The sequence below is a fragment of the Protomyctophum parallelum genome (genome assembly GCF_964188405.1).
Source record: "Protomyctophum parallelum genome assembly, chromosome: 15".
Classification (NCBI taxonomy): domain Eukaryota; kingdom Metazoa; phylum Chordata; class Actinopteri; order Myctophiformes; family Myctophidae; genus Protomyctophum; species Protomyctophum parallelum.
The window spans coordinates 37,766,145-37,793,802 of NC_139710.1; the positions used below are offsets into that span (position 1 = coordinate 37,766,145).

The 27,658-nt window shown below is 42.9% G+C and overlaps 3 protein-coding genes across 4 annotated transcripts in view; 1 reads left to right on the plus strand and 2 right to left on the minus strand.

The window, feature by feature from the left end:
- Positions 1–214: 214 nt before the first annotated feature.
- Positions 215–6,337, minus strand: LOC310872139 (ubiquitin-conjugating enzyme E2 G1-like). Its single transcript, XM_083783858.1, has 6 exons — positions 6,153–6,337; positions 4,441–4,543; positions 4,203–4,300; positions 2,817–2,995; positions 2,437–2,553; positions 215–2,319 (listed from the first exon to the last, which is right to left on the minus strand). The coding sequence occupies exons 1-5, from the start codon at positions 6,193–6,195 to the stop codon at positions 2,467–2,469; spliced, it is 510 nt and encodes a 169-aa protein (XP_083639984.1). The 5' UTR covers positions 6,196–6,337; the 3' UTR covers positions 215–2,319; positions 2,437–2,466.
- Positions 6,338–6,905: 568 nt separating this feature from the next.
- anapc7 (anaphase promoting complex subunit 7) lies at positions 6,906–17,947 on the plus strand. The gene is made up of 11 exons (XM_083784187.1): positions 6,906–7,155; positions 8,533–8,719; positions 9,362–9,481; positions 10,569–10,680; positions 11,319–11,472; positions 12,471–12,613; positions 12,772–12,889; positions 13,597–13,793; positions 14,683–14,907; positions 15,530–15,680; positions 16,293–17,947. The coding sequence occupies exons 1-11, from the start codon at positions 7,055–7,057 to the stop codon at positions 16,480–16,482; spliced, it is 1,698 nt and encodes a 565-aa protein (XP_083640313.1). The 5' UTR covers positions 6,906–7,054; the 3' UTR covers positions 16,483–17,947.
- Positions 17,948–18,139: 192 nt separating this feature from the next.
- LOC310872032 (sarcoplasmic/endoplasmic reticulum calcium ATPase 2-like) overlaps positions 18,140–27,658 on the minus strand; it is a 53,661-nt gene continuing 44,142 nt past the window's right edge. For both annotated transcript variants that reach the window (XM_083783706.1, XM_083783705.1), the window contains 8 exons: positions 27,369–27,587; positions 25,996–26,328; positions 25,329–25,549; positions 23,848–24,050; positions 23,376–23,461; positions 22,699–22,832; positions 22,381–22,498; positions 18,140–21,574 (listed from right to left, as the gene is read on the minus strand). In XM_083783706.1, the coding sequence (XP_083639832.1) occupies positions 21,284–21,574; positions 22,381–22,498; positions 22,699–22,832; positions 23,376–23,461; positions 23,848–24,050; positions 25,329–25,549; positions 25,996–26,328; positions 27,369–27,587 (1,605 nt within the window). In that variant the 3' untranslated portion in view covers positions 18,140–21,283. The remainder of the gene's footprint in view (positions 21,575–22,380; positions 22,499–22,698; positions 22,833–23,375; positions 23,462–23,847; positions 24,051–25,328; positions 25,550–25,995; positions 26,329–27,368; positions 27,588–27,658) is intronic.

Below are 27,658 nucleotides of genomic sequence, written 5' to 3' on the forward strand. Positions count from 1 at the left end.
CTCCTGTGACAATAACTAATGGCAGATTCAGTAATGGGGTAGCCTATATCTTTCGGGCAACAGGTCCCACTACTGTGAAATGAAGCCAGACTTGAAATCTGACACGACTCCCTAGTTTCCAGTTACGGCAACGGGGGTCTGAACATACTTGAACCCATTTAAGTGCCCATCTAAAATGTTAAACGGATACAAAATTACAACCACAAAGTCGACATGAGTTCATACACATTTTTATTGAGCAACATGTCCAATATACATTGCATTAAAATAAATGGAAAAAATTAAATAAAACTAAGAATGGGGGTTAGGATGGGGTTACCTGGACACACCATTTTCAGGGCATATTGCTTAATGACATTTCAAGCGCACCGAGTCTGTGCAAATACAGTGAACACCGGTCAGAGGAGGTTATGATAAGTTAGAAAACGTATAGTAAAAGGTAATGTTAACAGCAGTTAAATGACCCTTCATGAAGTATAACTGAAACATACGTAATGTAGTGTACACATCACATCCACTCATAATGTACTTACAATGGTATATGCTACAATTTGTATGACTAGCCCACAGCAAACCTCATTGCATGTGCCATAAATGTATATATCATCATACAGTATATGACGATGGTACATTATTATAGATGATTAAAATGGTAGTATATACGTTATTATGGCTTACAGTCAGCGACACTATCAATGAAAGCAGACTTTAATAAAAGTTCTTGGTATTCTGCTCTCACTCAAACCAATTTCAAGCAATGATTGTGCATATTATTCTAAAATAAAACCTACCTGCAGCACTATTATGTCCATTTCCACTAAATAATACTTTACTAGATTCAACTACCTTAGAATTTAGAAATAGGTGCAAGACATTTGAATTACAACCCGATTTTAAATGTAAAAAAAGAAGACGAGGGGGGAAAAAAGAAGCAAGAAAGGCATTTTAAGATAAGATGATTAATGTTAAAGAATACAGCAGCAACCAACCAATTAACATGTTCAGGACTATAGGAAGATGTTGAGCTGATCCAAATGTGGTCTACAATCTATACCTATGAGTGAATGTGAATTAGATGTATCATAATTAACTAACACTGATTGAAAGCCAAAATGTACCACCACAAAGAAAGGAAAGAGTCTAAACTAAATCTATGCCGGAGCCCATAAATGTAATCCCCATGTAGTGAAATAAAGCAAAAACAACCACAATCCTCTTCAAACTTCTTGTCCTACTTGTTGAGGTAAGCTCAGATGCCAGTTAACCACGGAATAATTACAGTTTAGGCAAATTTTTCCTACATGCTACTTTTTGGTTGCCCATGGTTTAGGATTAACATGACATGAAAATGACATGGACATGATCATCTTGATTATCAAACAAGGGCCAGGTCTTAAAGGGGAAGGGTCAGTCATTTTAGAAGCCCGTCCTACGGATTACTTTTCCTGCTGTTTCTGAGAATTTGGCATCAGCAGTGGTATCATTCGTTAGCCATGCCAGCACAAACAAATTACGTTGAAAATCACAACCCAATATGAATGCAAGTTATGCAGGCGAACTACTTGAGGGGGCACTTGATATTAGCAACAAAAAAAAAGTGATTTGCAGGTACTTCAATGCAATTGCCTATAGTAATGTTATATTTCCCCAGTGATTTGCAATCAATCACATGAATTGCAAATGATAACAGGAAACTGTGGTGCCCATTTTCCAGAAAGAGACTAGCAGTTGTACTTTTTCATGTGCCAATTGCCCAATTTAGAACATTGCTACTGTTTATGTTTAACAGGACAGGCTTCTAAAAAACCTGGGCTTTTGCCTTTAAAAATCACAAGCATACCAAAATATTCATGGAGCGCAATACCTCCACGAGGAGGTGCCAACAAAAGGCAGGTGACGGTGTTGAAAATGGGGCCTAAGTTAATTATGGTGGTGGTCATGATGAAAAGAGATTAAGTGAAGACTTTATGCTAACCGTCTTTCATTTGTTTTACACTTTCCAGCACAATTATGTCCACTAAATTGCATAAGAAACCTGGTATAAAGTAGAAACTGTTCAGCAGCAGATACAAAAGCAAGTTAATTTACAGTAGTGACATATCTTACATCATTATATTTTCAAAATAAATTAAATTAAATATACACTTCCAGGTAGGAAATGGGCAAATTTCGCTGGTAGGGATCACAAAATGGCTCATCTTGCAAAAAACGTTAACCTTTCACAACAAATGGTTGGAGCCAACCAATTCCTTTGACTGGCAAAAGAAGGGGTGCAAAAGCCTTTTGCAGAAATTTTCCCTCTGAAGGCATTTCCTTTAACTGAAAAAAGGGGGACAGGAGGACAATCCTAATATATATATATTTTCACCAAGCAAGTAGTCAATATAAATTTCATATTTCATTCAGCTTTAATTTATGAAAAACACATTTACTTACCCTGGAACTTGTAGCTAATGAGAATCACTCCTAATCAAATGCCATCTCTTGACTTTTTCTTACACAGCGAGCCACCTTCCTCTTGAATTCACCATTAGGGTCCTCCCTCCACTCTTTCTGTATGAGCATTGTGAGATTATCGTTGAGAAAGAGGTTGCAAAGCAGTCAAAAGACACGCGCACATCTAAAACCCTACTAGGTTGGGTGCTGGACTCAAAATATTAACAGTGTAAGAATAAAAAGAGTCCGCGCACCATTTTGTGCCAAAAATTATAAAGTATAACTAGCTTGTTCACTTCTTACAGTATGTCCTTTGACCATGGCAGTTGGATTCTAATTTAGGAATTTATTCGGTACATTGAATAGTAAAAATAACTCACCGCAGCGTCCACATTAGCTGGCGAGTCACTGTTGGGGTCAGCCAGCATAGAGATGACACTAATCATGATTGTCTCTACTGTGTGGATAGGAAGCCAGCGCTCTTCGGGTTTCTCATAGCCAAACTTGTCTTCTCCAGGCTCATGCAGAATTGAGATACACACATCCCCGTTCTTTGCAACTGTGAATACGAAGAATACAATGCATTTAATATTTCACATAAAAAAAGCTCTACTTTCACATCTTGAAAAGGGGAACTGGTTTATTTTTTTTATTTTTGTATTATTATTACAGACTAAAATTATTCAAACTGCTTTATTTTATTTGAATTGCATGTATTGAATATCAATAAAAGATCAAATTAACTTTTCTTTTTCCAGATTAGTTTTGGGGCTCTTATGCAGGACAGTAGTAGGAAATGGAGAGAGAGATGGGGAGTGACACGCAGCAAAGGTCGTCGGGTCTGGGACTCGAACCCGTGACACCTAGGTGGCAAGATCAAATTGTGATCACATGTCAGGTAGGTCTCAAACCCTTTCCGGCTCTGAGGCGTGTGTCACAATTGAAGGCACAATTTTCCCGAGATTCCTTGCAAAGCATTTGCCTTCAATGAGCAGCTTCCACGTGCGTAACATAAGTCCCGGAAAAGACACGCTGCGATTGGCCAGTAGTCACTTGAGTGACAGCGAGAGACATGGAGGAGTCGCATGAGTGACGTCACTTGGGCAGCGACACAGCATGCCTTCAGCACTTCTAAATAAGAAAGCTGCAGAGAACTGTTGCTTTGTGTTCACTTTTTAATGTTTTCCGTTAGTAATCTAAGCCCCCCTGGCTCTGATGTTGTATGTATTGTTGTATTAATAACGTTGTCGTTTGTATTGTCATGACTGTTATAAAGATTTGTTAAAAAAAGCCTTCAGCACTGCACTTCTGCTTGACTTCCTGCATGCCTTCATTGGGATACACGTCGCTCCAATGAACTGCAACGGCCAGTGAGGCATCTATTTTCTATAATATCTATGGATAGCATAGAATGTCGCCAAAAGACCCCAGAGGGGATGGACAACCAACGGCGGTATGATTACTTTTAGCGCAACTAGCGACGGGACCGCGATGGGCCGTCAAAAACACAATCTTTGGTTAGAATTGGAATAATTGATTTCACGACAGGACAGAGACCTCCATTTTGTCCGGCCAGTGTTAATCAACGACCCGCCCACCCGCGGAAATATAAAGTTGCCTACCAACTGGATTTTCAACACACAGCAAGTCCAGTCCAGTTAATGAAACGGGAGAGAACCAAATCATAGTGGAAATGATAATGAACGTTAACAAGTTATCACAATACATTTACAAGTGTTACCTGACAGCATGTTAAGAGTGTTTACCATTTGGATGCCAGAGTTCAGTGATGAACTTCATCTTGGGAGGTCGTAGAGGATAATCATAAGGAAAAGTGAGGTATGCTTTGAAAAACCCACCTTCACTGTGACAGGAAAAAAATATGTCAAAAGGGTGAGAAACTGCTGCACAGTCATACACAGACATATACTTTATATGGGAATTGATTCTCAACCCAAACATGTGTCTGTCTCAATGCTCTTCAGTAAATATCTTCTGACTTACAATAGGGTGTCTTGTGGTCCTATGATGACAACTTCCCATTTGTAAATGTCTTCATCGTCTATGAGACCCGCTGAAAAGCCCTCTACTGGGTTCTTGTTGAGCTCTGAAACAAAAACACACATTAACCACCTGGCATCCTTAATTGAGATCTAGATAGAGTCAGGCACCTACCTACCTATGCAATCTCATTTATGAAGAATCGTGCAGCACTAGTTGGCTGTCCAATTCACTTTAGTTACTCTTATGTTTTTGTTTATGTATTTTTTAAATAAATATTTTCATGGAACACATTTGAATCGTGTGAGAATCGTGATCTCAATTCTTGTGGAGGAAAATCGAGATTCACATTTGAGCAAGAATCGTGCATTTGCCAATTTATAGATCAGGTATTTTCAGGGAAGAGATTTGGCAATAGAGGAAAAGTAAAGTGGATCTTGATTAGAGCACTATGTATATGGGCGTTAAGTGGTTAGGTAGGAAAAAAAATATTAAAAAGGGAGAAATTAACAAAACCTCTACAGTGAATTTAAATGATACATAACAGAGCAAGGTAAAAGTACCAAAGCCGTTGACAAAGGGTAGCCCACCTGCCCCAGGTAAATAAAACTTTCGGGGCAGGTGGAGTTTGCTTTCAGGTTGCCCAACTGGGCAAGTTCTGTCTATAAACAGCACGAGATATCAATGTCTAAACACCTGAACCCGGCCAGAGCATTCTGTGGAAGCAACCAGGTGCTCAGGAGGTGTGCAGGTATACAAAATGTAAATAGGGATAACACATCTATAGGCAAGTGGGCATGACTCAACAAACTAGAACATGACCTGTACTTGTGCCTCTGAGACCTTATATTTTAGAAACCCACAAACGGGCAGTATTTAAAAAATAAATAACCAGTTCCATATCTGTATAAATAGGTTTAGGTATTTTTTTATGCACACACAGACAAATCAAAGCTGCCCAGTGTGTACAACATATTATGAACCTCGCTGAGCTCTGAAATGTGTCCTATGGTGATATAGCCAGAACCATGCCAAACTGAGGTCAGCAATACCAAATGACATCGGATGAGACCATTTTCCCCACATTAATATAATTATTATAATAATCATTATGATGTGGCATTCAACAGAAAAATAGACATGCAGAGAAACAACACGACACAACAATGCTACCCTCAATCACATCCTAGAATCAGAACAATGGAGTTCCATCTCAAACCCTTGACAATGCGGGTTGGATCCACTGTGCTAGACTAGAGAGCTGCTTTCAGGTCTTCTTTGGACCATTATCAGACACACCGTTTGACAATAAAATGTTTAGTTTGAAAATCAAACATTAAGCTAGTCCAAGTCTCCAACAATAACAGATGGAGACTCTCCACTGATTATTCCTTTGTTCCTTTGCTAACTAATGTCGAATCTGCTAACCCGTTTATCGAGGTGAACTCTTAGCATTGTTACCCAACAAGCAGGTTTAATTCTGGCAAAAAAAAAACATTATGGATGTACGAAACATAAATGTTTCCAGAGAACGAAAAACAACCTACAGTTGTGTTTTGCGGCGGTATAGACAATAAACAGCCAGCGTTAAGTCCATTGGGGGTAAACCTTTGCGTTGCTACAAGCTAGCTAGCATATGTAGCCCACTGGCTGGGATAGCTAGGCTGTTTTGTTTTGGTGGTCAATTTATTCATTCGTTCAACCATTTATATTACCTGCCAATTGTTTTCGAAGAAGTAAGGCTGATTGTTCAGTCATGGTATAGTGGACTTTAACAAAAAAAAAAAAAAAAGCAAACGTTCTGTCGCCAAACAGTGCCCAGAAAAAGAGTATGAAATGGAAGTGACGTCCTTTAGCTAGCAGTGTGTTGTAGCTGGCTGTTGTTTCCCTCTGTTTTGACACAAGCTTCAGCTGCTGGGGGGGGGTTATGAGTGCGCACGCGCGGCCCAGTGGATACGGAAACATCTTCTTGTGTGTGCGCTGTGCACGCGCGTGTGTGGGTGTGTGTGTGCGCGCATGTGTGTGTGCGTGCGCGCGTGGCGCGCAAGCGAGAGCGCGTACGTTACCGGATGTTAAAGGCGGGCTCTAGGAACAGACCGGATCACACATCACAGCTCTGTGCAAATCAGGCTTTCGATTGCGAGATTGATTGATTTATTGATTGATTGATTGATTGATTGATTGATTGATTGAATAATTTATTAACAGCTTGCAGAAAAAGCACATAAAGTACAGTACAGTTTAAAAGAAAAACAATGTTAAAAAAGTATTCAGCGGAACTCACATGAAAGCCCTAACCATTTATACCCTTGTTTCGATCAAGACTCCTCCTGACCTTGGTAGGAAATTTGCGATGCGTTGTTGATTTGTAGATCTGTTTTTGAGCCACCAACGGTTGAATGCTCGATCGCGGGGGGGGGAGGGGTGAGGGGTGTGTATGTCACTTTAAAAACATGCGCCATATTGGATCCACGACCACCAGTGAGAAGAACTGAAGCTAGCTAACGTTAATAGCTGTCGTAACGAAATCACACAAACCCAACAGTCGGTGTTCCAAAAAAGCAGCAGAACCTTTTATTTAATTTATTCCCACCATCCATCCATCCATCCATCCACTATGAACGTGATAGATCATGTACGGGACATGGCCGCGGCGGGACTGCACTCCAATGTCCGGATCATGAGCAGTTTGCTGCTCACCATGAGCAACAACAACCCGTAAGTACTATAAACAATGATGATGTGGGGGTCCGTTTATTTGCTGGAATTTAAACTCTCTCTCTCTCGCTCTTTGCCGTGGATGGATGCTGCTGCTCTAGCCCATGTTACAGACATAAAATTAAATACTGACAAAGCGAGAGCATTTCGTAACAAACGTTAATAATACATGCACAACGTTCCTGTTCTCCAAGGAGTAGTTGCATGCAGTCAGTGATGCAAATTATAGCCTGTATCCTGCATCATCCTCACTACATTGAAAAAAGGACGCGATCATGTCATCCTCCGGGGCTCCTGGGATCCAATACTGTACTCTGTACTGTACTCTAATGTCGGTGAAGTAGGACTCGTAACATGTCCCCTGGGCTGGGACCCATCTAAAAGACGACCCCTGGGTCCCGGGACCCATTACATTGAAATCCTATTTCCATCACTGTGTAATGTATCATGTAACCTATAACGTTATTTTATTGGCTTATTCAAAGATAGGCACGGTTTCCTAAAATCTAAATATAGGCTATATTGGATACGTGAGGTGCCTATTTAGTAGTGTTTCACTTGCTGTAACTATTGCTGTAACTGTGATTCATTCGTTTCCCCTTCCAAGCAATACAACAGAGTACTAGCTGTTCATCAGTCCCAACATGATCAGCCCATTTACAGAAGATAGGCTGATTTATTTTTTAAACATATGTTTATTGATTTTTCTTTACAACATAGTAATTTCAAAATAATTATTCACATATATTTCCCCCCCACATCCCCATGGCAGCACAAATACAAGCAAAATCTTCAAAGAAACATCAGGCAATGTCCATAAATACAGAACAAATTGAAAAAAATAATAATAACAAAAAAAAAACAACACATTACATACAGTTAAACAAACAAATGCACAATGTCTGTCACAGTTCCCTACCCCCACCCCACAGCTGACTACTCCAATTAACCACTATACATCCAAAGCCTCTTCAATATCAACTCGCTTAATGAAGTCCAAGAACTTCTCTTCCTAATTACATATGTTAGTATCTCATGTGCCAAACTGGTCGTTAAATTCCTCAGCCAAAAGCCGATCGTAGGGGAAGATAGGCTGATTTGAAAACACATGATACTGTGTAAGACTTGTTTACATCAGGGTCCTCCATTTTCAATTCATCAGAACATTTAAAGACTTACATCTATGGAAAGAACTAGGTGCATCTTAGGAGCGGGGGGGGGGGGGGGGGGGGGGAGACACGCGGCAAAGGCCGTCGGGATCGGGAGTCGAGCCTGCGGCAACACCGGCAGGCCGGCAGCCTAGGTGCCCAGACAGTTGAGCTAACCGATTCCCCGTCTTGACTTCTAATATCCTTCTCCTGTTTTTTTTTATTGTAGAGAACTATTCTCTCCTTCCCAGAAGTACCAGCTGTTGGTTTACCACGCTGATGCCATCTTCCATGACAAGGAGTACCGCAACGCAGCCTGCAAATACAGCATGGCACTGCAGCAGAAGAAGGTCATTAGCAAGACGTCAAAAGTTCGGACATCAACGGGTGGAGGTGCTTCTAACATGCAGGCACAGGTAGGAGTCTTTTTTTTATTTGCGCTGCCTAATGTAACCTTTTTTAAACAGTGGTTTTCAACCCTTTGCATATGAAGGCTCATTATTTATTAGGCATTTGATGAGATTTAGCCTCTCTGAGCCATTTTGTTGTTGTTGGATAAGATTTAATCCCCAATTCCATGATAACAGGCAAACGATAAAAATAACAAATTTCCTACATTCTTTCTAATTGTGTAGATTCTTGTAAATTAAGTAATGCCGATTTTTAACAATAATTAAACTTGAGAGCGTAAAATTAAACCAAATGGACCCGGGCCGGGAGGGCCCATTTGGTTTCATTTGACACTCTCAAAAGTTAACGCTCTATAACGGTTCATTTGGTTACCAACTCTCCATCATTTAGCTGGGGGACCACCTGGAACCCCCTGAAGGACCACTGGTTGAAAACCACTTTAAAAAAAAGGTTATTATGATCATGTCACAGTACAATTTGATGGTACAGTTATAGTCTGAGAAAAGATAAGTTATCACCACTTAACAATTTTATTGTTCTTTATTATGCAATGAATGGACATTTTTATTTTTGTAACTTAATAACATTCATATGAACTTGGAAATATTGTTTTTAAGGAACCATATATTGTTTGAACATTTTCACAGAGCTTGCCTTCAGAGATTGAGGTGAAATATAAGATAGCAGAATGCTACACCATCCTGAAGCTAGATAAAGATGCCATCGCTGTGCTTGATGGGATTCCATCCCGACAGAGAACACCTAAGGTAGGCTAAATGATCGCTGCAAAAACAGAATGAGTTTAATTCAATATTCTGCCAGCACCAACTGGCAGGTAGTAAACCTGCTAACGTGCCTGTTAATCTCTGGTATTTGCTGCTAGTATTGGCAGAAGCTGATACGGTATATATATCTATGAATGTCTCCATGTCTTGGTACGTCTGTCTGTGCGTATGTTTATGTGTACGGCTGTAATCCACGTACAATTTACAATTTAGGCATTTAGCAGACGCTCTTAATCCAGAGCGATTTACATTAAGCAAGAACAAAAGCATGGGAATACATCACATAAAAGCATTTATCATGAAACATGCGTAAGCTAAGAAAGTAACAGTGGAATATCTATATAATGAAACTATACATATATACTACTATGCTATACATATGTACTATGGCGTGCTATGACTATATACAATGCAATTATAGTGCTGTCTACATAACATGCTATAAGTCTGTATCAAATGCTATCTAAGTCTACGGAAGTGCTATCTAAGGGGGTAGGGTAAGTGCTATGGGCCATGATGGAGTCTGAAAAGGTGGGTTTTCAGACTACAGCGGAAGATTGGGAGTGACACGTAACTCGAGAACCACCCCACTGACTTCAAATTCTACACATTCCTTCCACACCCCCACAGGGAGTGCAGTGCCCGGTGTCCAAGGTGTCTCATGGACAATGCTCCATATACAGTATGGAGCTGGCCTGTTCTAACATCACAACACTCCATATTTGGGCATGCCTGACACAGAACTCCATATATGGGCATAAACATATTGGTGGGGCATGGATCTTCACCTTCCATCGTTAGTTGCACAATGTTGCGCCCGTTACTTAAAGTGTATCACTTTGGAGATTTGTTGTATATAGGTACTTTGAGAGGTATCATAAATGCATTATTGGCTGTTCTGTAATTTGACATGTACAATGTAGCTTTTAAGTGTAATTTTATTTCTGCCTCTTGGCCAGTTCACACTTGTAAAAGAGACTCAGTCTGAATGTGTTTTTACTGGTTAAAAAAACATTAGTTCTAAATGAAATTGAATTGATTTTTTTTCTTTTTTCACTCTGTTCGTCAGATCAACATGATGCTTGCCAACCTGTACAGAAAGGCTGGCCAAGAGCGTTCCGCTGTAACCAGCTATAAAGAGGTCCTCAGACAGTGCCCCCTTGCCCTGGACGCAATCATTGGTATTATTATTTTATAGTTATACAGTAAATACTTGACATGTCTGCACTTGTCAACACCGCAGAGGATAAGCAAGCTATGTATCTGTACATGTTTGTATTGTCTACTGTGTACTGTATATTCTGTATTGTATGTAATGTTTTGCCTGTGTATAGGACCCCCCTCTAAAATGAGATGCTGCATCTCAAGGAGCTAGCTATCCTCTCAACACAATTCTGACCAAAAGATATCTGACCCTGTAGGGATACTGGTGGTGATATGGATCTACCTGGGTCTGGAATGAAGAGTGACTGATTTGATACTGAGTTAGCCTGAGAGCTAATGTGTTAAACTACATGGAAGCTAAATGAAAACTAAGCTACGATGACTAAATATAAATATACTGACAATTTCGTTGACAAATAAAAACTAGACAAAAATGTTAGGAGGGGACTAGTGGACAAGAGATCCAGTATAAGTCATTTTACACTTGGTTGCATGCTGAAAATAGCAGATCTACAAGCTGACAAAACATTCCAGGTGACTAGTAAAATACGACTAAAACTAAAATGGAGTCTCATTCCGAAGACTATGACTACAACTAAAATAGACATGTGCTGCCAAAAAACAACACTGATCCACTCTCTCTCTCCTTTGCCAGGTCTCTTGTCTCTGTCCGTGAAGGGAGCTGAAGTGGCCTCCATGACCATGGATGTGATCCAGAGCATCCCCAACCTGGACTGGCTCTCGGTGTGGATCAAAGCGTACGCCTTCATACATGCTGGGGACAACAACAGGGCTATCAACACCATTTGGTGAGCAACAGTTTCAGTAATTAATAACTCCAACGAGTGAGTTGATTATATAAAGTTATAAACCGGTCGCGATAACGGTAGCCTGCGGGTCCACCTAATGCTTCCTATAGCATAGGCAGCTCCTGGCACGATCCGCCGGGAGAAAATGTGCTTTATAAATTAAGTTTGATTTGATTTGATAGAAACTTTTTCTTTCTTTTCAAAATATTTTTATTAAAGTTTTGTGACAAACCCAGGGGCAAGCATTAAACAGAGACATATCAAATATGAAAATAAAAAATAAAACTCCATCCCCTATCCCACCCACCCCCCCACCCACAATCCCAAGGATAGTCGGAAAATACATAAATCTATATACACATACACAAAATACATGCATACATAATTAAAATAATAATAATAATAATAATAATAATAAAGCAGATTTTAATAGCAGAGCAGAATTTGTTTCAGTTGTGTTTGGCGTGGCCGAGGCATAGGCACGGCACACTATACCGTTTGTGTGTTGTGGTAGAATGTCATAAACGGACCCCAGGTTTTGTAAAACCTTTTTTCAGAGCCGGCAATTGAAAACCTTAACATCTCCAACTCGAGACAGGACATTATATCACGAAGCCACTGACGGATCACGGGCGGGGCAGCATCCTTCCATTTGAGCAGAATGGCTCGCCGAGCGAGCAATAAGGCAAAGTCGACCATACGACACTGTATGCGTGTTAGAGGAAGGTCTTCCAGCAGTGCCAAGGAGAGCCATTAAGGGATCTGGGTCTAGATTTTGGTGTAAAATGTTGGACAGAGTCTTGAACACATTCCCCCAAAATGGTTGTAATTTTGGACACATCCAATACTGATGGAACAGAGTTGCATCACCGCTCTTTGATAGAAACTTTTTGCAGGAAACTGTCATGATTTAGAAGACATTCTGTAGGATCTGGTCTCGGGTCTCAACACGTTTAACAAGCCGTTGTCTGTTTTGCTCGTCTCCTGTCCTTCCTCAGCTCTCTGGAGAAGAAGTCTCTGTTGCGGGACAACGTGGACCTGCTGGTGAGCCTGGCAGACGTCTACTTCCGGGCAGGAGACACCAAGAACTCCATCCTGAGGTTCGAGCAAGCCCAGATGTTGGACCCATATTTAATTAAAGGTAGAGTGCAGCGGGAGTACTGTCTGTCTGTTTGCCTCACTGGCTGATGATGAGTTTGTGCAATGCTCACATAATGTCTTTTTTTTTGGGCTCCATTCCGGATGGAGAGCCAGGTTTCATGGCAGATCTTATAGTATTTCATGTGATGTTGCCGTCAGGTATGGATGTGTATGGCTACCTGATGGCCAGGGAAGGACATCTGGAGGATGTGGAGGTCTTGGGAGGAAGACTGTTCAACATCTCAGACCAGCATGCTGAGCCTTGGGTCATTTCTGGGTGAGTTAGAAAGGTTTGAAGGTTTTTGGGACTGAATGAAAGCGGTGATATAAGGATATAGTAGAACCTTGTTTATCCCAAAGCCGGACTGTCAGACATGCTTGAATTGTATACATTAATTTGTGTTAATTAGCACCTAAAAAGTTGGCTTACCGCTAATCAAAGCTCTCATCGAGCGGCAGCTCCATGTTCGATTACTTCCCCTTCAGCCTCAATGCATTGAAAATCGATGAAGGTGGTGGATGAGGCCTTTCTAGGCCTTTCTAAGAGTTTTCCATTTCAAATCGCGCCGGATAAATAAAGCGACTGTGTTTGGTGGCTCAATAGCGCTTCCCCATGACCGCATATCTAAAATATAGAATGCTTCTAAAGACTCTTAGCGAGTGATTAATCCGATCATCGCGACCACCTCCGCCATTGCTGTTCAACTTTGTCTTTCAAAGAACCATAGCTCTATGTTCTTTTATATATTCCCGTAAAAACATTGCTGCATATATTTACTGTGTATAAATCACTAGACGAGATTTTATATTAAACCAGACTTTATTTAGTATCTTGGAATGATTTACGTGGTTGTTGTTTTTTTGGAATCAACTTTGTCTTTCAAAGAACGTAAAAAACAATGCTGCATATATTTGCTGTGCATAATTCACTAGACGAGATTTGATATTAGAAATTGTCTTTCATGTCTTTTTGTTTGTCTTTAGTTGTCATAGCTTTTATAGCAAGCGCTACTCCCGCGCGCTCTACCTGGGCGCCAAGGCCATCCAGCTGAACAGCAACAGCGTTCAGGCCCTTCTCCTGAAGGGCGCGGCACTGAGAAACATGGGCCGCGTGCAGGAGGCCATCATCCATTTCAGAGAAGCCATGCGCCTGGCGCCGTGCCGCCTCGACTGCTATGAAGGCAAGTCATGCTTCACAAGCAGTAACCTCGCCTCACCAGGCTTTAAGCAGTAACCTCGCCTCACCAGGCTTTAAGCAGTAACCTTGCCTCACCAGGCTTTAAGCAGTAACCTCGCCTCACCAGGCTTTAAGCAGTAACCTCGCCTCACCAGGCTTTAAGCAGTAACCTTGCCTCACCAGGCTTTAAGCAGTAACCTTGCCTCACCAGGCTTTAAGCAGTAACCTTGCCTCACCAGGCTTTAAGCAGTAACCTTGCCTCACCAGGCTTTAAGCAGTAACCTTGCCTCACCAGGCTTTAAGCAGTAACCTCGCCTCACCAGGCTTTAAGCAGTAACCTCGCCTCACCAGGCTTTTCCACCTCGGAGGAAAGCCTGGTCTCTTTTCCAAAAGTGCCGTGGGAACCGGTCTGGTCGTTACGTCATGTTGTAGTATTGTTTTGTAGTCATCAGGCAGGAACAATCAATCAGAACTTCCTTTTCCCTCAAACCGGAAGAATAACAATAAAAGCTCTCGTAGCCTGTAGCTTTTATTGAGAAAAATCGGTTTGAGGGAAAAGGAAGTTCCGGAAGATTGATGACTACAAAACAATACTACAACATTGATTATGCAACAGGCTACAGTCCCGCCTTTTTAATGGCATTTCTGTCTCTGGGACCCCCCACGTGCTGCAGTGTGATCCTATGCCCTAGTGGTGTAGCAAAAACATTTGGCACAACATTTGTAATAGAATTATAGCATTCTATATGCTATAATTGTCTTTGGGCATTGCATTATTGCGCTGGATGATTGTTATATAGGTCTGGAAATTGGGTTCAATATTCTGGAAAAGTTTTTGAAACTCATTGGTAAAATGTGTGGGAACCCTGAAGTCATTGTTTCCTATCATCTAGGTTTAATCGATTGTTACCTGGCGTCCAACGGAATTCGAGAGGCGATGGGGATGGCCAACAACATCTACAAGACGTTGGGAGCCAATGCACAGACCCTGACCATCCTTGCCACAGTGTGCCTAGAAGACCCAGTGACCCAAGAGAAAGCCAAACCGCTGTTGGACAAAGCACTCGCCCAGAGGCCCGACTATACCAAAGCTGTGGTGAAAAAGGCAGAACTGCTAAGTATGTAGGACACTTTTTTTTTTCTTGTCTTTTTTTTTGTTTGTGGTGCAACCACTCCAAGGAACAGCAATGTCCGTGTTCACCTATGTGACTATGTCCGTGTTAACCTATGTGACTATGAGTACCAGTACCAAACAGAGAGAGAGATAGTGCTGCACTGTTGCCTGCTAATGAGAGAGAGAGAGAATGAGAGAGAGAGGGGGGAGAGAGAGGGGAGTTTCACCACTCAGTTCACACGGGTGTGATTTTTGTAATAGCCCCTCCTATATACAGGTGTCCTATATACATTTTAAAAACGTTTGTTTTTAAAACGGAAAAGGGAACATTTACGTCATATTGTCTCTATTGTTAATGGCATTTAATGTTTGTGTTGGCACTGTTTGTTTTACATCACCTAATCAACATGAGTTAGACTTTTAATATATCAGTGCCCCTCACTTCACACGGTTGTGATTTTTTTTCCTCCTTTATAGAATAATAACTTTATGTTGATCAAAGGTTTGGTGTACATTTTTACAATTTTATTAGTGGGTAACAACAATGTTTTTCCTGCTAAAAAAGTGTATTGCCTTGCTAAAATAAAATTTATTATTAAAATGCTAATGTTCTGTTCTTTTGGAAGGTCGGGAACAGAAACACGAAGAAGGCATCGCTCTCCTCCGGAACGCATTGGCCAATCAGAGCGACTGTGTCCTGCACAGAATGCTGGGCGATTTCCTCGTGGCCGTTAACGATTACCAAGAGGCCATGGACCAGTACAGCATAGCACTGAGGTAACCATGTTATGTAGAGGCCATGGACCAGTACAGCATAGCACTGAGGTAACCATGTTATGTAGAGGCCATGGACCAGTACAGCATAGCACTGAGGTAACCATGTTATGTAGAGGCCATGGACCAGTACAGCATAGCACTGAGGTAACCATGTTATGTAGAGGCCATGGACCAGTACAGCATAGCACTGAGGTAACCATGTTATGTAGAGGCCATGGACCAGTACAGCATAGCACTGAGGTAACCATGTTATGTAGAGGCCATGGACCAGTACAGCATAGCACTGAGGTAACCATGTTATGTAGAGGCCATGGACCAGTACAGCATAGCACTGAGGTAACCATGTTATGTAGAGGCCATGGACCAGTACAGCATAGCACTGAGGTAACCATGTTATGTAGAGGCCATGGACCAGTACAGCATAGCACTGAGGTAACCATGTTATGTAGAGGCCATGGACCAGTACAGCATAGCACTGAGGTAACCATGTTATACCACTGATATAGAAACATAGGTTCTTTCAAAAAACTGTTTAGAATTTAGAAGACATTTGTAGAATCTGGTCTCAATGGGTTATTAATGAATCTATTGTGTTGTCTATGTAAAAAAAAGCCTGGATCCCAACGACCAGAAGTCTCTGGAAGGCATGCAGAAGATGGAGAAGGAGGAGAGCCCTACGGACGCCACCGTGGAGCTGGACGGAGACGACATGGAGGGCAGCGGAGAGGACGGAGACCTGGAGGGCAGCGACAGCGAGGCGGCGCAGTGGGCAGACCAGGAACAGTGGTTTGGCATGCAGTGACCCAGGCTTACAGGTGGAGAAGAGTTGGGTCACTGCATACGGAACAGTGGTTTGGTACGCAGTGACCCAGGCTTACAGGTGGAGAAGAGTTGGGTCACTGCATACGGAACAGTGGTTTGGTACGCAGTGACCCAGGCTTACAGGTGGAGAAGAGTTGGGTCACTGCATACGGAACAGTGGTTTGGTACGCAGTGACCCAGGCTTACAGTGGGAGAAGAGTTGGGTAACTGCATACGGAACAGTGGTTTGGTACGCAGTGACCCAGGCTTACAGGTGGAGAAGAGTTGGGTCACTGCATACGGAACAGTGGTTTGGTACGCAGTGACCCAGGCTTACAGGTGGAGATGCCTCTGGAGAAGGGCACTGTATTCTGTGTGTGGGCATCCACTCTTTCACTTCCCTTCGATGCCGTTCAGTGTTCATCAATGATTAGTCTCGCGCGGCCAGACTGTTGCCTCTCGTACATTTTCAAATGCTTCCCCCATAGTCTGGAGCAACGGAAGCTCTGATCATGAGTAAAATATAAAGCGGAAGTGGAGCCTCCTCCCCGTGTCCGCTTCGTCTTCAGTCACGCAAATGTATCCTAATATAAATAGAAATCATCTAAGCATAATATAGCTTGCGGCTTAGTAGAAATAAATGAAATGTAAATATATTTTCGTGAACGGAAATGACAGTTCACTCTAGACTCTAGAGCATTCAGGAGGTGTAGTTGCAGACTCTATAGAGCATTCAGGAGGTGTAGTTGCAGACTATAGAGCATTCAGGAGGTGTAGTTGCAGACTCTATAGAGCATTCAGGAGGTGTAGTTGCAGACTCTATAGAGCATTCAGGAGGTGTAGTTGCAGACTCTATAGAGCATTCAGGAGGTGTAGTTGCAGACTCTATAGAGCATTCGCAGATTGTGCAATAGTTGTCTGACTACGTGAGACTAATCAATGATGAACTCCAAGCTGTCATTTATTAAGCGCATGTGTAACCGTGCCCAGTTTATATTCTAGGAGGATCTTATCGACACGTCTTGGTCTACAGCAGGACTTTTTTTGTTATGAGAAAGCATCTTAAAATACCCCCCCCTCCCCCTTTTTGTTCTCTTCTTCTTCTTTTTTAGCTCTGTTCGAGCCTCAACTTCTTCAAAGCTGAGTGAGAAAAAAATAATAAGTAATGGAATAAAGCCTGTGACATTGCCATAAGTTTGCTTCTCGTCTTGTTGGCTAGAAGGTAGAGATCTGTGAAATAAGTGTGTACGATATCTCTGCTGCTCTAAGTGTTCCTTTTTAGCGCCGTTTCATTTTAAAACATTTTATATAATAATCATGTCTCATCGATAGTTTAAATGGTCTCGGAGTTTGCTCGTGTGTGTCAGACATGGCAGTCGTCCTTTGACTTGCATCTTTGAATTTTTAACTCTTAAGACATGTCCATAGCATTTTGTACATAATGTAAAATAAAAGGTTAAATACTGTCCCACGTTTTAGTGAAGATCATTATGCACGTGTCACATTGGAAAACACCAGTTTCCTAGCATCTCTATTCTGGGGGGAGTGCAACACATTGAGCTTGTAGATTGGCTATTTTCGGCGAAGAGGTTCGTTGTTGCAGAGGAAGAACAGAACTGTTGAGATGGTAAAGCTTTCGGAAATCAAGCAAGTTGCTGTTTGTTCATGTATAACAGTTTTATTGACCTGAAACCACAATTCATGTGATGCATTGTACAATTGCCATCTGAAATTGCAGTACAGCAGTTTGGTGCAAACGCCACAGGAAGGACTGCCTTTAGTTTCATGGTATAATGTACACATTGCTGCCAATCCCCCCCCCCACACAGACACTGAAAAACCTGCCTTAAACATGTTGCACATCCAGTGGAAAAGCAAAGCAGAAGAGTCTGTTTGGTTGTTACAATGATCCCATAAAAGTATTTCCTTAGGAAAAATGACAGGTGTCTGAGACTCTGAAATTATTTTTAATATCTGTACTATTCCATGAATATCTACTCCATTTAACAATACTAAACATTGTTATTACACAAATCTGGTAAAGTAGATGGCTGACTCGAGAGGACATGCACCACGGAATATTGTATAATTGCTGCACATGAACTCAACACCTTGGTCTACAAAGCACGTCTTGAGAACTGTCCTCTTTAGAATGAATTGTACTCGAAAGGCTCTTCATGCATGAGGGTGGAAGGATTGAGGACACAGGGTAGGCGAATCAAACATTACAATTTATGGCCATCAGTCGGAAAAATAAATACTGGGGATTTTATGTGACATGTCCCGGTTTGTATTTCTGTCTTGACATGCCGGTCTCAGAAGATGTGATGCTGTTCGAAACAACACTAAAATAAACCCTTGCAGATCCTGCAAGGAACAGAGATGGGGGGGGGGGGGGGGGGGCTTACTTGGCCTTAGCTGCAAAGAAAGACACAAGGAATAAGAAAATCAGTGTACAGTCAGAGATGGGTCATCTCAAAGGCTATGCTGAGCATCAAATAATTTAAGATATATTGCTTTGATTCATATGAAGCAAAGGTAACATTTCAAGGCCATGCCACATGCAAGCAGAACTTGTTTAATTAATTTGCAACACAAAAAAAACAAAGTGTTCAAATAATGTTATGTGGTTGTGCGCCTCTGCCAGTTGCCAATGCTTGCTGCCAACATGTCCTCTCCACAGTACAATCACATACAACTACCTGGTACCAACTCTGCCAGGCACCTAATTCTATACGCCGTTTAACTGGCACTTGGTGACATTGAAGACAAAAAAATAATAATAGTTCCCTCTATGTTACAGTTAATGGTCTCTAATCAGTGACACTGACAACACACTGCATCTGATATAACGCTCATACTTAGAAACAAATAATGTTGAAAGACCAAACCAAGATAAGGCTATAATATGAGATCAAGATTTAGCAGATTAGCAGGAGCAATGACGGGCTGCAAAGCTTGTGTGCAACTGTGTAAAGATGAGACGGCACACTGATGGGCATGCAAGGTGGAGGGTACTCACTCCGTTGGCAAACAGGTGGAAGGCGTTGGAAGGGGGAAAAAACAAGTTTTAAGACTCACTGGCCTGGTATTATGTTTGAGCAGACATGCAAGGGGATGTCTAGTACCTATACCTAAGCCTAAACATTTATCTTATTTCATTTAAAAGACACGCTTTGAGTAAAGTAAATGTACGGAGCACTTTAAAAAAAAAAAGAATCTATACATGGAGATACTCTACTTTGTGTGCTATATACAGATATACAAGACTCTTCCACCGACCAATCCTTTTTAGCCTTTCAGAGTAGTACGGTCAGCATTTTGTGGCAAAGAAATATCCTGTTAGGTGGTACGTTACCAAACAGGGAGTCCGAGCCACGTCACTGTCCTTTGTGTGCTCACTCAGCCGATAAGATCAGCAGTTTCTTGGTGCTTTTTTTTTTTCTTTAAACATATTCAAGTACAGTATGTGCACATTATATATAAATTATAAAGATAATTTCTAATTAAGATTTAAGATTAAGACTGTAAATTGAGACTTAATATCCTAGAAAAGTGAACCTGTGAAGGAAATGAGACAATGTGTTGCTGTTCAAGTAAACAAGTTTTAACAAAAAAAGATTTGTCTATATTAAAACAAGAACAAATTGCTTTGAATTTAAACGAAGGTAACATCTTTGCCCACTCATCCCTCAAGAACAAGAAACATGACATAACATTTAACATATAAATGTTTTTCTCTTCTTTTAAATAACAATTTGAAGGCATATGAGGGTTTTAGAGGCCGTGTGTCTACTGTGAAAGCAAATCTGTGCATACCTCAACACTCAATATGACAGTATTAATGATAGGTTCCCTACCTCAACACTCAAAATGACAGTATTTATTTATGCTAGGAAATGGGTAGCGACGTTCATATCGACAGCATAGAGGTAGCCGTGCTCTGCCAAAAGCCTAATTTATACTTTGTTACACAACAGTGTCGATCTCCGAAAATAACCGATTTAAATTAATTAATTAGGCTTTGATGCAGAAAGTAATGAATGAAGACTGAGATAAATGATGTTCTAGAAAAAAGAGTGGTGCTCATGAAAGGGCAAAATATATCCACGTCTCTCTGGATTTTAATCCGAGTTTAAATGTATACTATAGGCTCTTATTATTATTATTGATAGCATCGTCTGCACTAACAAAATGCATGTCCCCACACAGCTGCACGGTCAAAATTCCTGTCCCCAGGTCCCTTCCAAAAAATTACAAAAATGTTAATGTCTTCATAAAATAGTTTCTCTGTACAGATCAATAGATGGTGCCTACATAGCTGGCCTCTACGCCCGTTCAAAATGGGTGGATTCAAAACAGAAGAAGCTCAAATAAGAAATTAAGACACATGACAGACCACAAGCCATTATTATAATATTACAGTATGCCCTGCTATGTACACAAAAAAGAAAAAAAGAAACTAGAATAAAAACTAATGGGAAATGGAATGGAATGGTGATAAAAAATGTCCTCGATATATATATATATATATATAAAATAACCAACATTGATCACATCTGTCTGTTGACACGGGTGCAAGGTAGGTGATGTGATGTGCGAAGATTGATTCCCCACAACGATAGCTGGCGTTACGTTGCTGACTGTGATCTTTGAGTTAATGAACAGGTTTACGTGTGTTTGTTGGGGTGTATACATGTTAATATCCGCTCCATACCGGGTGCACAGGGAGGAGGGTGGTGGTGGTGGTAGTAGTAGTAGTAATAATAATAATAGTAGTAGTACTGGAGTCAGTCAGTCAGTCAGGACCAGAACATGGCGGTGGCGTTAGTGTCAGTGCTGTAGATCCACACTAGCAGAGGCAGCGTGACGGCCACAAAGGGCCAGGAGATGCCCTCCGTGCATGCAGACAGGGAGCACTGGCCCGGCTTGCGGCCGGCGGCCATCGCCGCGGGCCTGTCCGGCTGTTTACCGGCTTCCAGGTAGTTCCGCGCCGCGAACTTCAGCACCTCGTCCAGCAGGATGACGGGCAGCGAGATCTTCAGCACCATCACCCACTGGGTGGTGTCCAGGGGCGTGATCTGGAAGATGACCTGGGGGGGGACAACAACAGGATGCAATTTAATGTGATCTTTTGGAATCTAAAAGAGACAAGCCTTTGCTTTGCTGATTGCTAGTGAAGAGGAGACTTACTTTCATACTTCTGTCTTCATTCCTGACTTCAACATGGCCCTCGTTTAGAATATTAATGCCTCTAGAGAGACTTTATCGTAATCATCGTGAGGTAAGCAAGCAGCCTCCGGGTTTTTGTACGGAACGGAAGGGGGGGTTTCAGAGTAAAAGCTGTCATATCTACCCGGCACCCCGAGCTCCTATTTTGAAAGAAATCCCGGCACTGATCGTGTTTAACAGCGAAACCAACATTTCCTTTTAGAACATTCAACATCTGGTCCCCATGGTGTGTGTGACTTACAAGCTAACCTTGCGTCACCTGGTCTGTGATCCTATTCCTATTCCACAAACCAGATCTTATTTCCGGTTTGTGGTTTCATTTTTTGCCTTCTTTGTTTTGGTTCCCCTTTGTTTTGGTTTCTTTTTAGTCTCGCCAGTCGCTACGAGTTAGAATAAAAGATGGATATACCAAACAAACTATTTCAAGTACTTGAAGAAACGTGTCGGATTCATACCCCGCATCAAAGGCTTTTATTATTAGGTGGGCCCTAAAATTACGATGCCCGTTGATCACGGGGGAAGTTTGGGTATTTCTGATTCCCGTTTGGTGGTTTCCTGCCTCACGACTACAAACCAGTGACTACAACATGACGTAAGTTACCATCTGCTACCCGAGCGGATCATATAAACCCGAAAAAAATAATTCTTCCCAGGCTAGGCTACTTACAGGCAGAGGCTCCACATAGAGGATGAGGAAGTGCAGAGACATGGAGAGACAGATAGCTCCCAGCAGCCACACGTTATCCCAGGGAGGCATGCGCAGGAGGGACTGGTTCTCTGACAGACTGTGGGTGGGAGAGAGAGACCATATGGAAGCACATGGTTAGAAGTTAACCCATTTTGGTGTTTTAAACATTGTTATAATTTAGCTTAGTAAAATAGCAGATCTACAAGCTCATAGCACGCTATGAGCTGTCTCTGTAAGGAACTTGTTCTAAGTCGGTCTGTAAGGAACTTGTTCTAACTCGGTCTGTAAGGAACTCGCCTGTTAAGAGCGTTGCACATCTCGATGGTGACCAGCACGGACAGAGCCATGGTCATGGGGTACGGTGACTCGAACACATGGCAGTCCAGGCCCTCAAACTCTGGGTTATCTGCAGAACACTGGAGGAAGTGACTCTAAAAGGGAGGGCAAAACAGTTCAAAGCTTGAATTAGTTTACAGCGAGGCACAAAATCTCTCTTATTATGAAATCACAACTTCAGCCTGATTTAGCCAGTAGTTTGCTATAACCTAGAGCAGTTCACTATACAGTAGCTTGTAGATAGTCTATTTTCGCTACTTCTTAAACAATCGTTTTCTAATTACTTAGAAGAAAATCATTTTATCTAGTATTAATTCATGAAAACTGTAGCTTTTTGGGGGGGTGAATGGTTTTTTTGAAAATGTTTTGATATTATAATTAAAAACTAAATGTAGGAAAAAAAGGAAAAAATTAATAAAAATTAAGGGACCCACAAAAAAAATATGTGTCTGTGACCCACAAATGGGTGCCGAGTCCCACCGTTTTGGGGGAAACGGTGACCTATAAGGATTGAAAAGACTTAAAAGATTTAAAATTCTCCCAACAAGGTGGCCCTTTCTGACAGGGGAGTCAGAGCACACAGAGGGTGTACAGAGCACAGAGAACCTGTCACCTAACTAACAAACAGGCAGACTCACCAGCTGGTACAGGGAGATCTGAGGGCCGTCCTCGGACACCGTGAACCACCAGGCTGCGGCTCCCACGGTGGCAGCACCCACGTAGCCTTGGGGGCACAGAGAGAGAGAGAGAGAGAGAGAGAGAGCGAGAGAGAGCGAGAGAGCGAGAGAGAGAGGCGATTAGCATAACACTGTTGTTTTTGGCAGCAAATTTATATTTAATAGTTAGATGGTCACATAGTCCCCTTGGAATGAAATCCCCACGGTAACTCTGTCATTTCTCAACCGTTTTGGACGCGGGGCGGCTCGTCCGGATTCGGCTCTGCCCCCTGGGTGCGTTCCTATGGGTCTGGAGCTTCGCCAGCCTGGACCAGCCTGGACCCATTTCATGTGAATCATTTGGGGCTTTTTGTATCATAATTATTGGTCCACAAACTGGGAAATACAGGAGGAATATACTGTACATTGTTTTAGTCTTTTTGTTGTAACTCACCCCCGATAGCCAGGTATCTGAAGAAGAGCCAGCCAGAGATGAGCGGCTCCTTGGCGTTGCGTGGAGGCTTGTCCATGATGTCCAGGTCAGGAGGGTTGAAGCCCAGGGCAGTGGCAGGGAGCCCGTCGGTCACCAGGTTGACCCACAGCAGCTGAACTGGGATCAGAGCCTCAGGGAAGCCCAGAGCAGCCGTCAGGAAGATACTACAAAGAGAGAGAGAGAGAGACTCTGGTTTGTGAGTGTTCTAAAAAAAGAAAACAATAAAAACAAAAATCTGAAAAATCTGGGGGGAAAAAACACACCCGTGTGAACTGAGTGGTGCAACTCCGTGTGGGTGGTCCCCAGTGGGTCCCCAGAACTTCCAGACCCACAGGAACGTGCCCAGGGTGCCGGCCCGGTTCTGGCGAGCCGCCCCGGGTTCGAAACGGTCGAGGAATGACAGAGTTAAGGGCCTTTCAAACGTGAAGCGATATAACGCGCCTATAGTTCATTTTCAATGAGACCTGCGTTTTTGCGCGTATTTACGTGAGCGCGGTCCCGTGAATTTAGCTTTTTTTTACGCTTGCGTTGTTGCGCCCCTCTTTTTTTTTTAAAGATATTTTTTTTTGCGGCTTACGCCTTTTATTGATTTTTGAAGGGACAGACAGTAGGCTGACAGGAAACGGGAGAGAGATGGGGGGATGACATGCAGTAAAGGCCGTGTCGGGTTCGGCAGTCGAACCCGCGGCACACTGCGACTGGATTACCAGTCCGGTGCCCAGACCGTTACGCCACGGCCTGGGCCTGTTGCGCCCCTCTTGAGCAGACCTGTGTTGATCCAGGCAACAACGCCTGCGTTCCTCGCTTCCCGTTCCTTGGTACCCTAAACATAGGGACATAGGGGACGGACGGATATAGGGACATTGCTGTTCCTTGGAGTGGCTGCAAAAACTGCATTGGCTACGTGGAGCAAGTGGGAATGGTGAAGTTGTTGGATAAACTGGTCAATAACAAAATTATGTTTTTTGTTTGAATAGAAATGGAATCAAACCGGTCTATGTCATTCAAAATATGACAGATTTTATTTAGCATGGTTACACAGAGCCAATGAATACCTACTGTATATTCTGTGTGTGTATTTCTTCAAACCGAGAACAATGTTTCATGTGTTGTTATTACGCTCGTATGTCTGTGAATGTTTACAGATCTGCTGTATTGTCTACTCTAGAGCAATACAAACACAAAGCCAAGAACCGAAAGAGTCACTTATACGGGTACCAGAGATAGAAATGCCATTAAATCGGGCGTCCGTAGCATAATGCGTGTGAAACTGGGGGGTCCATGAAATATGTTTCGGAAACACTGCTAGAGCCGTATAAATCCTCCCTTATCGGGGTCACTGGTATAAGATTTCAAATGGGGGGGGGGGGGGGGGGCATGGCCTAATAAATGTTGATTTTGGGGGGTCCTTGACACGAACCACTGCTGTGTAGAAGACTCACCACACGACCTCTCCCACGTTGGAGGAGATGAGATATCGGATGAACTGCTTCATGTTGTTGTAGATGGCGCGGCCTTCCTCCACGGCCGCCACGATGGAGGAGAAGTTGTCGTCGGCGAGGACCATCTCCGAGGCCGACTTGGCCACGGCCGTGCCGGAGCCCATGGCGATGCCGATCTCCGCCTTCTTCAGGGCCGGGGCGTCGTTCACGCCGTCGCCCGTCTGCCATGTGAAATGAGAGATGATATTATTAATAAGATATGTGAAAATAATCTCTCACCTTTTCCATGTTTGTGTCATTTTGAGGTTTTTTTAAAAGAATTGTAAAGCAAATGCAAAGCTGACTTCAATGTTCAAATGTTGCGTGAAAAATCCCTAGAATTGATATACAATATATATTCTCAACAAAGATGACATCTAAAGTATAACGCATTTATCAATACACTGGATCAAATATAACTATTCATTATCCAACTATCCATAATAATAATAACAATAATAATAATAATATCTGGGATTTATAATTACTCAAAGAGTAAGGGCCAGGGGGCCACATAGAAAAGGACAACTTTATTAGGAGAAGAAACGATTAGAAGACAAGAATCAAAAGCAATAAAAACAAGTTGAAATCAAGTCAACTAAACAATGTTGGCAGATAATTTTTTTACCATCGCCGTGATCTCGTCCAAACGCTGCAGGATCTCGATGATCTTGGACTTGTGGGAGGGCTCGACGCGGGCGAAGCAGCGTCCGTTGATGACGGCCTCGCGCTGGGCGCTGGGCGACAGGTCGTCGAACTCGCGGCCGGTGAAGGCCATGCTGTCGTCGCTGTCCTCGCTGAGGATGCCGATGCGTCGGCAGATGGCCACCGCCGTGCCCTTGTTGTCCCCCGTGATCATGATGACGCGGATGCCCGCCTGGTGGCACAGCTCGATGGCGGCCTTCACCTCCTGCCTTGGGGGGTCCAGCATGCCCACACAGCCCACGAACGTCAGGTCCGACTGGACGCAGGAGGAGGGAAGAATTTAAAACTAGGGATGTGCCGATATTGATATCCGATATAATTAATTGCCGTTATGGCCGATAACCGATATTACCGATGTCGATATGATCTCATTCTGTATTGAACATTTTAAATAATTGTCCATTCTGAAAAATACATGCAACAAGGTATCTGCACTGCAGGCTTAGGCAAGTCAGACCTTTATATTTAATATTGTGAGCTTGTAGATCTGTTCAAGCTGTTACTTCTGTAAAGACAGACCGATTAATCGACTCCCTGGGAGATGGAGTCTATCCCCGTTACAATGCACTAGACCCCTGGGAGATGGAGTCTATCCCTGTTACAATGCACTAGACCCCTGGGAGATGGAGTCTATCCCCGTTACAATGCACTAGACCCCTGGGAGATGGAGTCTATCCCCGTTACAATGCACTAGACCCCTGGGAGATGGAGTCTGTCCCCGTAACAATGCACTAGACCCCTGGGAGATGGAGTCTATCCCCGTTACAATGCACTAGACCCCTGGGAGATGGAGTCTGTCCCCGTAACAATGCACTAGACCCCTGGGAGATGGAGTCTATCCCCGTTACAATGCACTAGACCCCTGAGAGTTGGAGACTAGCCCCATTACAATGCACTATAGACCTCTGGGAGATGGAGTCTGTCCCCATTACAATGCACTAGACCCCTGGGAGATGGAGTCTATCCAGGTTACAATGCACTAGATCCCTGGGAGATGGATTGCTGAGGTGGAGCGCCACACCTACCCAGTACTTCCTGCACGACTTGCTGGCAGCTGCACCAAACCGTGCTACTCATATGCTGAGTTGGCAGTGCCCAGGGATCGAACCCATGAACTTGTGGTCCAAAGCTCTACCCACTGAGCTACCCGGGCCACGAAGCCAGTTCAAGGTTGTACTTTATTGTTACACCTTACAGGTACATAAGAGCTTCCTTCAGACAATGCAGCAGCATAGATTACATCAAACGGCAACGGATGATAAAATAAATGGTCACATGACGAAATGAAAAGTTCACCTCGTATGCGGCGAACTTGGCGCAGTCGGTGAGCACCATGTGCTCCATGCTGGGGGGGTTGTCCCGCGTAGCCAGAGCCAGGCAGCGCAGTGTGTCGCGCCCCGTCCCGTACTCGCGGATCACGGACAGGATCTTGTCCTTGATGCCCGCGCTGAGCGGCACCTTGGTGTTGCCCACTCTGACGTGAGTGCAGCGGTCGATGACACCCTCTGGTGCACCCTGTATATGGCAGAAGAGAGAGGAGAATAATTAAGACCGCAGTAATGATTCACTATGAGTTCTAGACCACA